The 17,697-nt window shown below is 44.1% G+C and overlaps 1 protein-coding gene across 1 annotated transcript in view; it reads left to right on the top strand.

Annotated features, from left to right (window-relative positions):
* Positions 1-589: 589 nt before the first annotated feature.
* Positions 590-17,697, top strand: part of LOC124647528 — a 58,401-nt gene continuing 41,293 nt past the window's right edge. Inside the window, exon 1 of the mRNA XM_047187457.1 lies at positions 590-1,158. Within this exon, the coding sequence (XP_047043413.1) occupies positions 590-1,158 (569 nt within the window). The remainder of the gene's footprint in view (positions 1,159-17,697) is intronic.

Here is a 17,697-nt window from a genome sequence, read left to right as displayed (position 1 = left end):
TAACTACTTGTGATTTTTAGTGTTTTTCTTTTCTCCTTTGGCTGTCGTACTACTCCAGTAATGTAATCAGACTCATAACTGAACAAATCCCCAGTGCTATTCTCCTTTGGCTATCGTACTACTCCAGTAATATAATCAGACTCATAACTGAACAAATCCCCAGTGCTGACTGAAACCAGATATAAACATTAGCACCTGTATATACCGGTTTGCGGTGTACCCCAGAATACCAGCTGATCGAAGTACACGTTGGGCGTTGCTCTCCAATACAGCTCCACATTGTTAAATTGACAAGATAATTGACCACTTGGAAGCACATTTGAGACGGCACGTCAATATATCAACTCCATCTGAACATAGCAACAAATTTCCGTATGAAACAATCTTCAGTCCAAGTGCATGCCGTACGCTTTCTTGAAAGGGCTTAGTTTAATCAGTAGTGGTGTTCCGAACTAGTACCAACACAGCTACTTAAGCGGATGCACGCACAGCAATCCCCGAAGCAGGCAAGCAACAAAGCTAACCAGTCAACCACATCATCACGAACTAAGCAGAAGAGAGGGAGAAAATAGAACCTAGGATACCTAAGATGGTCACCATCAGAGGTCTAGCCACCATAGCGGTATTCCTCCTGGTCGCACTATCCACGTCCCACATTGCCTCCTCCCTTCGCCCCGGCACCCTCGGTGTCTGCCGTGCCAGTGGCTATCTTCCGGGCAAGGCAGGCCACTGCGAGAAGAGCAATGATCCAGAGTGCTGCGAGGACGGTAAGAGGTACCCACAGTACCACTGCTCGCCACCAGTCACCGCGACTACAAAGGCTGTGCTAACACTTAACAGCTTCGAGAAAGGTAAGGATGGTGGAGGTCCATCGGAGTGTGATAACTCCTACCACAGCGACAAGGAACTAGTCGTCGCGCTATCCACCGGTTGGTTCGAGAACATGGCACGGTGCGGCCACCGCATCAAGATCACCGCTAACGGCAAGTCTGTGTATGCTAAGGTGGTGGACGAGTGTGACTCCGTGTACGGCTGTGACGATGAGCACAACTATGAGCCACCATGTGCCAACAACATCGTCGACGCGTCGCCAGCGGTGTGGAATGCCCTCGGGCTCGATCAGAATGTCGGTATGGAGGATATCACCTGGTCACAAGCGTAATATTGTTTGGCATAAAATAATAGTGCGGAGATATATAGCACGTACATATTTTACACTTTGTAACCAACGTTCTTGCTGGTATCCAGTTGTCCTTGTCATTTATCAATTGATGTCGCCTTGCATTTGTATAATTTGTACAAAAATAAATTAGAGCTACTTCTTCAGGCACGCGCAGGGATTGGTATCGTCTTTGGCTAGGAAGCTTAACTGAAAGTATTAGGCCCATCCAAGGGTCAAATTCTTCCTATGTAGCTTGCCAGGATCGCCATTGAACGGTGGATATACTTGCCCACCGTGGTTTGCATTATCCCCTACGGTGCATCCTCTGCGGATCCTTCGCGGATAGAACACATCCTTGTCAGTCGTCCCTATTCATTAAACACTTGGCACGAGGTCCTCTCCTGCATTTGCTCCCCCGTGAGCACTCCTGCAATTGGGGTCAAATTTGCAGATTGGTGGGACGCAATCACCTATGCTTCCCCAACGGCGGCCCACAAGGGAATTTCCTTGGTGATCATGCTCACAAACCGGTGGTTATGAAAGAGGTAGTCATCTCCGATGGCACGCGGCCTCTTCTAGGTGGCTTGCTCGACACGGTAAATGGGGAGGCTAAGTCGTGGGTGACAGTCGGGGCTTTGGTTCTAGCGACATTGCTCCCCCTTATTAGGGCAATATGCTTGTTGTATTACCAGGGGGTCAAAGGCCACAATATATAGTACATGTACAGGTGCAAATATGCAGGAAGCCCCCTAACATATGAGTAAACTACAATATACAGATATATACATCTAACACCCCCCTCAAACTCATGGTGGATCCACAACACTGAGTTTGGAGAGTAAGAAGTCATGCTGCGCTCGAGTCTGTGACTTTGTAAAGAAACCCGCCAACTGCAAATCTGAAGACACATAATGAACCGCAACAACCTCATCCTGCACCTGAGCACGTGTATAAAAAGCATCAACACCAATATGCTTGGTCAGCTCATACTTGACCGGATCACATGCAATACTGATAGCACCTGTACTGTCAGACAAAAGTGGAGTGAGTGTCGTAACAGAGACCTCAAAATCAGAAAGCAACCACCGTAACCAGGTCACCTCAGCAATCAACAAAGCCATAGCCCGCAACTCAGCCTCAACACTCGAACGGGAAACCACTACCTGTTTCTTCGTCTTCCAAGCAACAAGAGAACCACCAAGAAACACACAGTAAGCAGAAAGTGAACGATGATCCGTAGGATCACTCGCCCACGTAGCATCCAAGTAGCACTGGAGCTGGAGAGAGCTGGAACGAGGAAAGAAAAGGCGACGAGTGATCGTGCTACGAAGATAACTAACGAAGAACACGGAGGAGATGACTGTACTGAATAGTGGTAGGAGCTGAGACAAACTGACTCAGAATATGAACATGATACAAAATATCAGGATGAGTGACAACAAGATAAACAAGACTCCCAACAAGATGGCTATAACGAGTGGGATCAGGAAGGGGGGATCACCATCAGTAGGACGAAGCTTAACATTAAGCTCCATAGGAGTATCAATCGTGCGCTCATCCCCAAGAGCAGCACGTGCAAGAAGATCCTGAATTTACTTTTCCTGAGAGATAGACAAGCCATCAGAAGTGGAAGAAACCTCAATGCCAAGAAAATAGCGAAGAGGACCAAGATCAGTCATAAGAAACTGATCTCGAAGATGAGCCTGGACAAAGGCAATATACTCAGGATCATCACCAGTAATGCTCATATCATCAACATAGAGAAGAAGAAGAGTGCGTCCACGAGAAGAAGTGTGAACGAAAAGTGATGGATCATGAAAACTAGGAGAGAAACCAGCAGCAATCACCACAGAGGCGAAACACTCAAACCAGGCACGAGGGGCCTGTTTCAGACCATAGAGAGAACGTCGAAGACGAAAAACCATCCCATCGGGAACATAATACCCAGGAGGAGGCTGCATGTAAACCTCCTCACTCAACTCGCCATTAAGAAAAGCGTTCTGAACATCAAGCTGGGACACAGACTAGCGTCGAACAGAAGCAACAACAAGAAGAGTACACACAGTGGTCATATGAGCCACATGGGTAAAAGTCTCATCATAGTCACGGCCGTGCTCCTGCTGAAAGCCACGAGCCACAAGAGGCACTTTATAGCGCCCAAGAGATCCATCAGAGCGGGTCTTAATTTTATAGATCCACTTACACGTGATAGGACGAACACCAAAAGGGGGAGAAACAAGATCCCAGGTGCCAGTGCGCTCAAGCGCAGCGATCTCCTCAGCCATGGCAAGCTTCCATTCAGGATGACACTCGGCATCCCAATAAGAAGTCGGCTCAGAAACAACAAAGAGACCATACTGACTAGGAGATTAACGGGCTGGAGCACGACGCAGACGAACTGGTCGTGAAGGAGGGAGCTCATCGGCAGAAGACAACTCATCAGAAGAAGAGGAAGAAGGGATAGCATCGAAAGGATCCGAAGCTGGAGAACGGGGATTACTAGGGGAACTAGACGGAGGAGAGGATGGCGCCGAAGCCGAAGGAGGCGCATCAGAAAAAAGAAGAAAAGAGATATCATCCACCGGGTAAGTACCCGAGGTGGGGCGAGGATAGAAGGGACGCGTCTCATCAAACGTGACGTCACGAGAGATGCGCATCCGACGACCAACAGGGTCCCAACAGCGATAGCCCTTATGCTCATCATTGTATCCGAGAAAAACACACTCAACAGACTGAGCGGTCAGCTTGGTGCGTTCGCGAGGAGGGAGAAGGACATAGCAAACGCAACCAAATAAACGAAGAGTCGAGTAATCGGGAGAGCGACCAGAAAGACGCTTGAGAGGAATGCCACCTTGAAGGGCAGCAGAAGGCTGAATGTTAATGAGGTAAGTCAACGTAGCGACAGCCTCAGCCCAGAAATCCGGCGGAAGAGAGGAAGGCAATCATCATAGCACGGGTAGTCTCAAGAATATGACGATGCTTACGCTTGGCGACACCATTTTGAGCATGGGCGCCGGGACACGAGAACTGAGCAAGGGTGCCCTGCTCAGCAAGAACACCACACATGTGCTGGGAGATATACTCTCCTAAAGAATCAGCACGAAACACACGAATAGGCATGGAAAACTGAGTACGAACCATGACTGCAAAGCGCTGATAAATAGAGAGCACCTCACTGCGAGAGTGCATAAGAAACAACCAGGTGTACCGCGAAAAATCATCAATAAAAAAATATAGTATCGATGACCCCCTTTCGAAGGAAAGAGAGCCGGACCCCAAACATCTGAATGAACTAAATCAAAAGATCGTTGAGATACAGACGCACTAGTAGGATAGGGAAGCTTAATCTGTTTGCCTAACCTACAACTCTGACACGAATGCAAAGACACGTCTCCTGAGACAGACCCCAGAAGACCACTACGAACTAATGACGATAAACGGGAGCCATAGAGGTGACCCAGCCGATGATGCCACTGCTGAAAAGATCCAGTGACAGAAGCAGCAACCGCAGGAGAACTGGCAGATGAAGTGTCAACAGGAGGAACGTGAAGCCAGTCTAACTCCTAGAGCCCCGGGGACTCAAGGATGCAAGGGCCAGCTCCAACCAGGGCCCGTGCATGGTGGTCCTGAACAACACAAGAATCAGCGTCAAGAATGCTGCGACAACCAGAATCAGTAAGCTGACTAGCAGAAAATAGATTCATCTTAAGACTAGGAACATGAGAAACATCAAGAACAGAGAAAGAAGAAGTAGAAAGGGTGCCTCGACTGGAAACATGAAGAGAGGTACCATCAACCGTGATAACACGAACATGAGAAACAAGAGAGCGAAGAGCAGAGAGAATAGAAGACGCAGAAGTCATATCAAAAGAAGCTCCAGAATCCAGATACCACAGGGATGACGTACCTGACTGTGTAGAAGGTGGTGGTCACGCGGTGCCAGAAGAGCCAGGCGCAGAACCAGCAGTACCCGTCGAGGAAGAGCATGTAGCAGCGAGTAGACCACGAAGACCACAGATAATGTCCTGATCAGATAGCACAACAGCAGAAGATCCTGAAGAACCACCCTGCCGACGAGTATAGTGCCACTAACGTAAGCTGGGATCCCTCTGCCAGCAGCTAGAGATAGTGTGGCCAGACCTGCCACAGTAGGTGCAGGGAGGTGCTGTCGTACCACGAGGCTGCTGAGGCTGACTCTATCCCTGGACTGGAGGAGTAGAGAGTATCGGCGGTGCTGGAGACCACAACGAAGCCCGCGGTGTAGGAGGTCCACGAGCAGACGGCACAGGAGAGCCACGAGCAGCAAGTACAGAGGGAACCTCAAGAAGACCAGCACCACGAAGACGAGTCTCCTCAGCATGAAGCTCAGCCAATACCTCAGAGAGCGGAACACGACCACAGGCAAGCAGTTGTGCACGGCGCGGCTCAAACTCCTTACGGAGCCGCAACACGAACTAAAAAACGCGCTGAAACTCCAGATCCGCGCGCACAGTCAGACAGCAGGGATAGGTGGCACACACAGTTATACGAAGAGAATCAAGCTGACGCCAAATAGCAGCACTCTGAGTGTAGAACTCATCAATAGTAGAATCACCCTGCTGAAGGGCATGCTCCTGGCGGACCACAAATAGGTAAAGAGCATCCCCAGACGGCTGATAGCTGTTGCCTGCCAAAACCCACCGGCGAGCAGCGACGAGCAACACGAAGAGCCGGGAGGCTCCCAGAACTGCTGGTGGGCCCTGGTCCCTCGGGCAACGGCCCACAAAACTCCGGCACACGTCCTGGCTGGTGCGAGGGCGTGCCACCTGACCTATACCTGGTCAGGAAGGTAATGGATGATGACCCACAAGTATAGGGGGTGTATCGTAGTATCTTCGATAAGTAAGAATGTCGATCCCAACGAGGAGCAGAAGGTGTTGACAAGCAGTTTCGATGAAGGATTCACTGTAAATGCTCACAGACAAGTATTCAGGGGTTTTTGATGTAGCAGATGAATTAAGTACGAGTAAGTAAAGTGCGAGAATAATAATTGCAGCGAGTGGCCCAATCCTTTTTAGCACAAAGGACAAGCCGGTTTGTTTAGTTATAATGACCAAACGTTCTCGAGGACACACGGGATTTTAGTCTAGTGCTTTCGCTACATATGGCTAATTAATCTTCATTGTTTTGATAAGTGTTGTGTGGGTGAACCTATGCTAATGTACCGCCCTTCCTAGGACTAATACATACTTGTGATTATACCCCTTGCAAGCATCCGCAACTACAAGAAAGTAATTAAGATAAATCTAACCACAGCCTTAAACTCTGAGATCCTGCTATCCCTCCTGCATCGATATACCAACGGGGGTTCAGGTTTCTGTCACTCCGGCAACCCCGCAATTGGCAAACGAGTACAAGATGCATTCCCCTAGGCCCATAAAGGTGAAGTGTCGTGTAGTCGACGTTCACACGACACCACTAGAAGAATAACACCACAACTTAAATATCATAACATTGAATATTACTCAACCATACTTCACTACTAACATTTAGACTTCACCCATGTCCTCAAGAACTAAATGAACTACTCACGAGACATCATATGGAACATGATCGGAGGTGATATGATGATGAATAACAATCTGAACATAAACCTTGGTCCAACGGTTTCACTCAATAGCATCAATAACAAGTAGAAATCAACACCGGGAGAGTTTCCCCTATCAAACAATCAAGATCAAACCCAAATTGTTACAGCGGTGACGATGTGCAGCGGTGGAGACGGCGGTGATGATGATGGAGATGATGATGATGGTGATGGAGATGATGTCCAGCTCGATGTCGGTGACGATGGCGTCGATTTCCCCCCTCCGGGAGGGAATTTCCCCGGCGGATCTCAGCCTGCCGGAGAGCTCTTTTCTCTCTGGTGTTCTCCGCCCCACAGAGGCGGCTGTGACTCTTCGCGACTTACTCCCCGGAGCTTAGGTTTTCGGGACGAAGAAATACGCGAAGGAGAGGAGGCCAGAGGGGGCTGTGGGCCCCCTCCCCACAAGGTGGCGCGGCCAGGGCAGGGCCCGCGCCGGCCTGTGAGGGGGCCCATGGTGGCCCTCCTCGGCTCCTCCTTCTGGCTCTCGTCATCTTCTGGAAAAATAGGATTTTTCATATAACTTTCGTCAATTGTTGATCTTCCGAAATATTGCATTCTGACGGCGCTTTTTCCAGCAGAATCCTGACTCCGGTGCGCGATCTTCCAATAATCATGAATCATGCAAAATAGATGAAATAACATAAGTATCATCTCCAAATATGAAATATATCAATGAATAACAGCAATTTATGATATAAAATAGTGATGCAAATTGGACGTATCAACTCCCCCCAAGCTTAGACTTCGCTTGTCCCCAAGCGAAACTGAACTCGGTAAACATGACCACATGTTTATGGAGTGAAGATTCGATAAATAAAATACGGACAAGAAGCATCATATTCATTCACACAAGACATTCTAGTAAACAACTTCCTCATATAATCGAACTTGAAACAAGTATAAGGTAATCACAAATAAAGGTGCATAAGAAATCATAGTTGGTGATGGCAAACTTCGTTCTTGGTCAAAGAACAGTTAACAGGTTATACTTATCTATCGAGCAGCGGTCTTATGTTAAAGTTTATATGGCACAACTTGCATACTCAATCATAATAATCTCCTCATAATCATTGATAACTTTCAAAGCTATATTCATTCGGATAAAACTTATACTAAACAAGGAAGAGTAAAAGACATGATGAAGTAAATCACAATATAACGGTTTGATCACAACAACTCAAATGCTTGCTTAAGATGGAGGGAAATAGGTTTACTGACTCAACATAAAGTAAAAGACAGGCCCTTCGCAGAGGGAAGCAGGGATTAAATCATGTGCTAGAGCTTTTTCAGTTTTGAAATCATATAAAGAGAATGAAAGTAACATTTTGAGAGGTGTTTGTTGTTGTCAACGACTGGTAGCGGGTACTCTAACCCCTTGCCAGACAAACCTTCAAAGAGCGGCTCCCATTTTATTTTTATTTTTGTGTGGCACTCCTTCCAACCTTTCTTTCACAAACCATGGCTAACCGAAACCTCGGGTGCCTGCCAACAATTTCATACCATGAAGGAGTGCCCTTTTTATTTTAGTTTTATTATGATGACACTCCTCCCCACCTTTGCTTTCTCAAGCCATGGCTAACCGAATCCTTCGGGTGCCGTCCAACAATCACATACCATGGAGGAGTGTCTATTTAGGTTAATTAATTTGGGACTGGGAACCCCATTGCCAGCTCTTTTTGCAAAGTTATTGGATAAGTGGATGAAGCCACTAGTCCATTGATGAAAGTTGCCCAACAAGGTTGAAAGATAAAACACCACGTACTTCCTCATGAGCTATAAAACATTGACACAAATAAGAGATAATAAATTTTGAATTATTTAAAGGTAGCACTCGAAGTATTTACTTGGAATGGCAGGAAATACCATGTAGTAGGTAGTTATGGTGGACACAAATGGCATAGGTTTGGGTTGAGGTTTGGATGCACGAGAAGGATTCCCTCTCAGTACAGGTCTTTTGCTAGCAAGGTTAATTAGCAAGCATAAGAGTCGAGGGAAACAAACAAATATACATGTGATAGAAACAATCATGCATCTTCCTTGTAAGCACAAACAATTTTAACTTCAGAATAATAAGCTATGAGCTAACAAGAAAGGAAGACAATGGAACAACTACATGTATTTCTCTTTTCTACTTAAACCTTAAAGTGTTGTTGCTATTGATCAATGCTAAGTTTGCCAAAACCAAATAGATTTATTCAATGCTCCCAAAGTGATACCAATACTAATAACAAGATTAATCATATAATAAGGATTGCAAACTAAACTAAGATGTGCAATATGTAAATGATAAGACTTCTCATTAATATTCCATAACGATAACTCACACCAAGGGATACATAGACAACCAACTAAAGGAGAGATACTTCTTATATGATAACTTCCCTACTCATGATATGACACTACTTGATAGTAAAAAGTAAAAGATAGTGATGATGTGATACCGCGGCACTCCCCCAAGCTTGGAACAAACCAAGGGGATGACAATACTGATGATGAATTACTCCTTCGGCGATGGTGGTGATGAATTCCCATCATCGGATTTCCAAGGAAGAGGCTCTCCATCAACAAACGACATCTTGGTCTCGGGAATCCTGAAACCAGCAGCATAGCTTATGTGTTTAAACCTGTTTTCATACTCACAGTTCTGATTCTGAACGTCATAGAGTTGAGCTTGGAGTTTGTTGGTGGTGTCGTGAAGTGAGAGGATGTCGCCCCATAGCTTTGCAGTCTCCTTCTCGTGTGCATCGATAAGTTCAGACACAATCTTGTGGAAGATGTCCACCTCACGCTCAGCCATCTTCTTGTAGTTAAAGACCTCTTATTCTAGCTTCTCCATCCTGTCTTCCAAGCTTCCTTCTCCTTTAGGACCCTGGGCATCTCCGATCTGCATCTCTCCATCAACGAGCAGCAACTCCTTGGGGTGCATCCTCAGCTTGTTCATGTACAAGTTGTCAACGTCCTTGCAGGAGCTGTCCTTCGGAGTTTCCGACGAAGACATGATGGCTCTAGATCCAAAGCAAATCCTGGCAGAAACAACTCAAAACAAAACACGTCGAGAAAACGATATACGGACCTCCAGGGGTCCGGGGGATTATATAGCAGGAATTTGTATTGCCTTGGAGAGAGCTAATTTTAATTGCTCCTGAACGATACACCTCCTCGACAACATATGGTCCTTCCCATTTCGAGAGTAATTTCCCTGCAAAGAATCTGAGACGAGACCGATACAATAGGACTTTATCTCCAATATTAAATTCTCTTTTGATAATCCTTCTATCATGCCATTTTTTAACTTTCTCTTTAAAGAGTTTAGCATTTTCATAAGCTTCACTTCTCCATTCATCTAGAGAACTCAATTGCAGCAACCTCTTCTTACCGGCAAGTTTAGGATCTTTATTTAGTTCTCTAATAGCCCAATAAGCTTTGTGCTCTAGTTCTAAAGGTAAATGACAAGCTTTTCCATAAACCATTTTATAAGGTAACATTCCCATGGGATTTTTATAAGCAGTTATATAAGCCCATAGTGCTTCCTTCAATTTACTAGCCCAATTCTTTCTAGTTTTATTAACAGTCTTTTGCAAGATAGATTTAATTTCTCTATTCGATAGTTCCACCTGCCCACTAGTTTGAGGATGATAAGCGGAAGCAATTCTATGATTAATACCATATTTAGCAAGAGTTTTCCTAAAACCACCATGAATAAAATGAGAACCTCCATCAGTCATAATATATCTAGGAACTCCAAATCTAGGAAAAATAATATCTAAAAGCATTCTTAAAGAGGTCTCACCATCAGCACTTTTTGTAGGTATGGCTTCCACCCATTTAGTAACATAATCAACAGCAACAAGTATATGAGTGTTACCTTCTGAAGAGGGAAAAGGTCCCATGAAGTCAAATCCCCAACAATCAAACGGTTCGATAACAAGAGTATAATTCATAGGCATTTCATTGCGTCTGGAGATGTTACCAACCCTTTGACATTCATCACAAGATAAAATAAACTTCCTTGCATCTTTGAAGAGAGTTGGCCAATAAAAACCTGATTGTAGAACCTTTTGCGCGGTTCTATTTCCGGCGTGATGTCCTCCATAAGCACTACCATGACATTTACTCAATATCTCTTGTTGTTCATATTCGGGAACACATCTTCGCAGAATACCATCCACCCCTTCTTTATATAAGTGTGGGTCATCCCAGAAATAATGCCTCAAGTCATAAAAGAATTTCCTCCTTTGCTGAGCTGAAAAGGTTGGAGGCAAGTACTTGGAAACAATAAAGTTAGCATAATCAGCATACCAAGGACTGTCTCGCGAGCTCACCTTTATTACAGCCAATTGTTCATTTGGAAAACTATCATTAACAGGAACAGGATCATAAGCAATATTTTCCAATCTAGACAAATTATCAGCAACAGGATTATCAGCACCTTTCCTATCTACAATATGTAAATCAAATTCTTGCAACAGAAGTACCCACCTAATAATCCTTGGCTTAGCATCTTTCTTTTGCATTAGGTATCTGATTGCAGCATGATCAGTATGTATAGTAACTTTTGAATCAACAATATAGGATCTAAACTTATCACAGGCAAAGACTACAGCTAACAATTCTTTTTCAGTAGTAGCATAATTTCTTTGAGCAGCATCAAGAGTTTTACTAGCATAATGAATAACATTCAATTTTTTATTTACTCGCTATCCAAGAACAGCGCCTACAGCAAAATCACTAGCATCACACATAATTTCAAATGGTAAGTTCCAATCAGGAGGTTCAACTATAGGAGCAGTTGTCAAGGCTTTCTTTAGAGTTTCAAAAGCTTCCTTACAATCATCATCAAAAGCAAAAGGTACATCTTTTTGAAGAAGATTAGTAAGAGGCTTTGAAATCTTGGAGAAATCTTTAATAAACCTCCTATAAAACCCAACATGACCAAGAACACTACGAATACCTTTAACATCCCTAGGATAGGGCATCTTCTCAATTGCTTCAACTTTAGCTCTATCAACTTCAATACCTCTCTCGGAAATTTTATGTCCCAATACAATTCCTTCATTAACCATAAAGTGGCATTTCTCCCAATTAAGAACAAGGTTAGTTTCTTCACATCTCTGCAAAACTTTATCAAGGTTCCGCAAGAAATTATCAAAAGAATTCCCATAGACAGAAAAATCATCCATGCTCGCAAAAGCCATGAAAAATAGCAGACATGCATCTTTGAAAAGTAGCAGGGGCATTACATAAACCAAAAGGCATACATCTATAAGCATAAGTTCCATAGGGACAAGTGAAAGTGGTTTTCTCTTGATCCTTAGTTTTAACAGCAATTTGTGAAAACCCAGAATAACCATCAAGAAAGCAAAAGTGAGTATTCTTAGACAACCTTTCTAACATTTGATCAATAAAAGGTAAAGGGTAATGATCTTTCTTAGTAACTTTATTAACTTTTCGATAATCAATGCACATTCTATACCCTACAACTACTCTTTGAGGTATGAGCTCATCATTATCATTAGGCACAACAGTCATTCCTCCTTTCTTAGGAACACAATGCACAGGACTAACCCATCTACTATCGGCAATAGGATATATAATACCAGCTTCAAGAAGTCTTAATACCTCATTTCTTACCACATCCTTCATCTTAGGAATTAGACGACGCTGAGGTTCAACAACGAGGCTTCGCATCATCTTCCATATTAATGGCATGTTGGCAAATAGAGGGAGAAATCCCCTTCAAGTCATCAAGAGTGTAGCCAATAGCACCTCGGTGTTTCTTCAATATTTCCAATAACCTTTCTTCTTCAAACTCTGTAAGCTTAGAACTAATAATAATAGGATATATTTTCTTATCATCAATATGAGCATATTTAAGATTATCAGGCAATGGTTTTAAATCTAAGACAGGATCTTCCTTTGGTGGTGGTGTTGTACCCAGATCTTCTACCGGTAAATCATGCTTAAGAATAGGTTGACGAAGGAAAATTTCATCAAGCTCATCTCTTTCTTCCCTAAAAACTTCACTCTCACTATTCTCCAAATGTTGCTGCAAAGGATTATTAGGAGCAAGAGCAATAGATGCACACTTGTTCAACTCTAAAATCATTATTAGGCGAATCAGCTTTATAAGGAGTTTTGGCAAATTTAGAGAAGTTAAACTCATAAGATTCACCAAGCAAATTTAGTCAAAATTTTCTCTTTCTTGCAATCTATAACAGCTCCACAAGTATTTAGAAAAGGTCTACCAAAAATGATAGGACAATATTTACTAGCAGCAGAACCAAGTACCAAAAAGTCAGCAGGATATTTAATCTTACCGCATAGAACTTCCACATCTCGAACAATACCAATTGGAGAGATAGTTTCTCTATTAGCCAGCCGAATAACCACATCAATATCTTCAAGTTCACAAGAACCAATTTCGTGCATAATCTCCGTGTAAAGCTCATAAGGAATAGCACTAATACTTGCACCAATATCACATAAACCATAATAACAATGATCTCCAATTCTAACAGATAACATAGGAACACTAGCTTTCTTAGACTTATTAGGATGTGAAACAATATTAGAGGCATCTTCACAGAAAATAATATGACCATCCTCCACATTTTCAGTCACAAGATCTTTAACTTTGCAACAGCAGGTTCAACTTTTATTTGTTCTTCAGGTTCTATAGGTTTCTTTTCACTTTTATGAACCACACTATTTATAACCGAGTACTCCTTCATTTTAGCAGGGAAAGGAGTTTTTTCAATATAAGCTTCAGGAATAACATGATCAACAGTTTCAACTACAACACATTTATTAATAGATGAATCAATTTTATCTTTGTACGGTTCATGATACTTATCAAAGTTCTTCTTAGGCAATTCATAAGAGAGGCAAAAGCTTTATAAAGATTTGCAGCAACTTGAGAATCAAGACCATAAGTAGCACTCATATTACGAAATTTATCAGTATCCATAAAAGCTTCAATGCATTTGTAATCATAATTTATACCTGATTCTCTATCTTTGTCGTTCTCCCATCCTTCAGTATTTTCCTGGATCCGATTAAGAAGGTCCCTTTTAAACTCTTCTTTGTTGCGCGTGAATGATCCAGAACAAGAAGTATCCAGCAAGGTCTTGTCTTGAAAAGAAAGTCTTGCATAGAAATTATCAATAATAACATTACCAGGAAGCTCATGAATGGGGCATTTGAGCATTAAAGACTTCAATCTCCCCCACGCTTGGGCAATACTCTCTCCATCACGAGGCCAAAAATTATATATGCGGTTCCGATCCTTGTGAATTTCACTTGGAGGATAGAACTTAGAATAAAACCGGGGCACAATATCATCCCATTCAAGAGAATCCCCATTATCCAGTAATTTATACCAATGCACCGCTTTACCAGACAGCGATATAGAGAATAGTTTCTTCCTCACTTCATCCATAGCAATACCTGCACACTTGAATAAACCGCATAATTCATGTAAGAACAGTAAATGATCTCCGGGGTGGACAGTTCCATCCCCTGTATAACGGTTATCCACTACACGTTCAATAATTTTCATAGGTATTTTGTATGGTATTTCTTCCTCACCTGGCGCCTCATCCACTACCTTTGCAGTAGTAGTAGATTTTCCAAATAAAAACTCAAGAGAAGATCTCTCCATAATGAATTATGGCAGCAGGCAGAAATAAAATCAGCACAAACAGTAGAAATTTCCCTTACCAATAGCGCTTCACTCCCCGGCAACGGCGCCAGAAAATAGTCTTGATGACCCACAAGTATAGGGGTGTATCGTAGTATCTTCGATAAGTAAGAATGTCGATCCCAACGAGGAGCAGAAGGTGTTGACAGGCAGTTTCGATGAAGGATTCACTGTAAATGCTCACAGACAAGTATTCAGGGGTTTTTGATGTAGCAGATGAATTAAGTACGAGTAAGTAGTGCGAGAATAATAATTTCAGCGAGTGGCCCAATCCTTTTTAGCACAAAGGACAAGCCGGTTTGTTTACTTATAATGACCAAACGTTCTCGAGGACACACGGGATTTTAGTCTAGTGCTTTCGCTAAATATGGCTAATTAATCTTCATTGTTTTGATAAGTGTTGTGTGGGTGAACCTATGCTAATGTACCGCCCTTCCTAGGACTAATACATACTTGTGATTATACCCCTTGCAAGCATCCGCAACTACAAGAAAGTAATTAAGATAAATCTAACCACAGCCTTAAACTCTGAGATCCTGCTATCCCTCCTGCATCGATATACCAACGAGGGTTTAGGTTTCTGTCACTCCGGCAACCCCGCAATTGGCAAACGAGTACAAGATGCATTCCCCTAGGCCCATAAAGGTGAAGTGTCGTGTAGTCGACGTTCACACGACACCACTAGAAGAATAACACCACAACTTAAATATCATAACATTGAATATTACTCAACCATACTTCACTACTAACATTTAGACTTCACCCATGTCCTCAAGAACTAAACGAACTACTCACGAGACATCATATGGAACATGATCAGAGGTGATATGATGATGAATAACAATCTGAACATAAACCTTGGTCCAACGGTTTCACTCAATAGCATCAATAACAAGTAGAAATCAACACCGGGAGAGTTTCCCCTATCAAACAATCAAGATCAAACCCAAATTGTTACAGCGGTGACGATGTGCAGCGGTGGAGACGGCGGTGATGATGATGGAGATGATGATGATGGTGATGGAGATGATGTCCAGCTCGATGTCGGTGACGATGGGGTCGATTTCCCCCTCCGGGAGGGAATTTCCCCTGCGGATCTCAGCTCGCCGGAGAGCTCTTTCTCTCTCGGTGTTCTCCGCCCCGCGAGGCGGCCGTGACTCTTCGCGACTTACTCCCCGGAGCTTAGGTTTTCGGGACGAAGAAATACGCGAAGGAGAGGAGGCCAGAGGGGGCTGTGGGCCCCCTCCCCACAAGGCGGCGCGGCCAGGCAGGGCCCGCGCCGGCCTGTGAGGGGGGGCCCATGGTGGCCCTCCTCGGCTCCTCCTTCTGGCTCTCGTCATCTTCTGGAAAAATAGGATTTTTCATATAACTTTCGTCAATTGTCGATCTTCCGAAATATTGCATTCTGACGGCGCTTTTTCCAGCAGAATCCCGACTCCAGTGCGCGATCCTGCAATAATCATGAATCATGCAAAATAGATGAAATAACATAAGTATCATCTCCAAATATGAAATATATCAATGAATAACAGCAAATTATGATATAAAATAGTGATGCAAATTGGACGTATCAATGGATTGCTTCGATTAGTTTCCTGCATGGCAGACACGTAAGCATTAAATTCGAGCCTCGATCGGCTCTCAGGTTACCCTGTGAATCGGCTCAAGGAGCCGATCGACTCATGATTCGTATTGGTTCTACGATAACATGGGGGTCCTGCTTGATCAATACCAAGTTAAATCAATCTACGATAGTTTAGGGTTTTCACCGCATAACCGGAACTTCCTACTCGTGGTTGAGCCTGGCAGATACGAAAGATAACAAAAAACTAGCCCTAGAAAAGGCCTAAAAACCAACATAGAGTTGATTCCCGGAACAACTCCTCTAGGATCGGCAAACCGTACCTTACGCACTACTCGGATCATTCAACTCGTTTGCAAGGCCTAACCATGCGGATATCAAACTGATCCTTGGAGAACAAGGAACAACTATAACAGATCGAATCTACTAAACAAAGATTAAGCAAGATGCTGCCCTTACACCTAAGATAGATGCAAGGGAGGCTAGATATCTAGGGGCAGCATAACTAAGTATACGTATTAGAAAAGTAGCAATATTAGCCCCAAGACATCCACGATAACAGTATTACTCGCCATCAAAAAGGCTTCAGCACGAGCAATACAAAACAACGAATAAACTGATACTGCCTAGATCGCGAGATGCGATCTAGGCAGCATGGAGCTTACCCGGAAGAAACCCTCGAAACAAGGGGTGGCGATGCGCCTAGATTGGTTTGTTGTGAACGTGATCGTCCTCCTTTCTCAATAACCCTAGGTACATATTTATAGTCCGTGGACTTTCTATTTTTGGAATAAACCTAACTTCGTACGAACTAACTCTATCTCTTAATTCTAAATCTACCATAATGTACAGATACACGGGCAATCTAGCCCAGACTCTCGTATAAGGACGATTCAGAAATATTTTCCGTGCATATCCTCTAAGCCCATCTCAATCACGGCCCATCTCCTGATTTGGTTAAAATCCGGTGATAACACATGCCCCCTGGTTTTGGCAATGATAATTCCAAAACCACTCTGTTTTTTCTTCGTCGGGTCACGCGTGGCAGAGCAGAACCGCTACAGTATCCTTTCATCATGATGCCTTGCCTTCTCAACTTCTCTGTACTGCACGACTTGACAGTTTTGGCACCACGTCCTCGGAAACCGCCGTAGCATTGAATCATCTCCACTATATCCCCTTTATTTAACCGCATCGAGCAGTTCGCCTCCTCATCCTCTTGCTCCACACTAGCAATCGAAAAAACCCCTTCCTTCTGCAACTATGGCCTCCTCCTCCTCCTCTGCTTCCTCAGGCCTTTCCTTCCAATCCTCCTCCTCCAGTGAGCCGATGCCGGAATACGACCCGATAGCGGCGTACGAGGCCCGCGCTCCTGAGCATTGGGACGAGAGGGATTGGGACTTCGCCGTCAGGAAAGACGACGAGCCCTTGACCGCCGTCGGGTCAGAGGACGACGAACCCCTGACCGACGGGGAGGACGACCTCCGGTTCCTCGTCGACGGGGAGTTGGAGGCGGAGAGCGACGACGACCTCTTCTCCTGGGGCGACTTCACCTCCTCCGACGAGGAGGAGGAAGAGGAGGATGACACCTCCTCCGATGAGTACCCGCCGGCGAAGCGCTTCCGCGC

This window comes from Lolium rigidum, chromosome 4 (genome assembly GCF_022539505.1).
Source record: "Lolium rigidum isolate FL_2022 chromosome 4, APGP_CSIRO_Lrig_0.1, whole genome shotgun sequence".
NCBI lineage: Eukaryota > Viridiplantae > Streptophyta > Magnoliopsida > Poales > Poaceae > Lolium > Lolium rigidum.
This window is presented reverse-complemented; position numbering and strand designations above follow the sequence as displayed.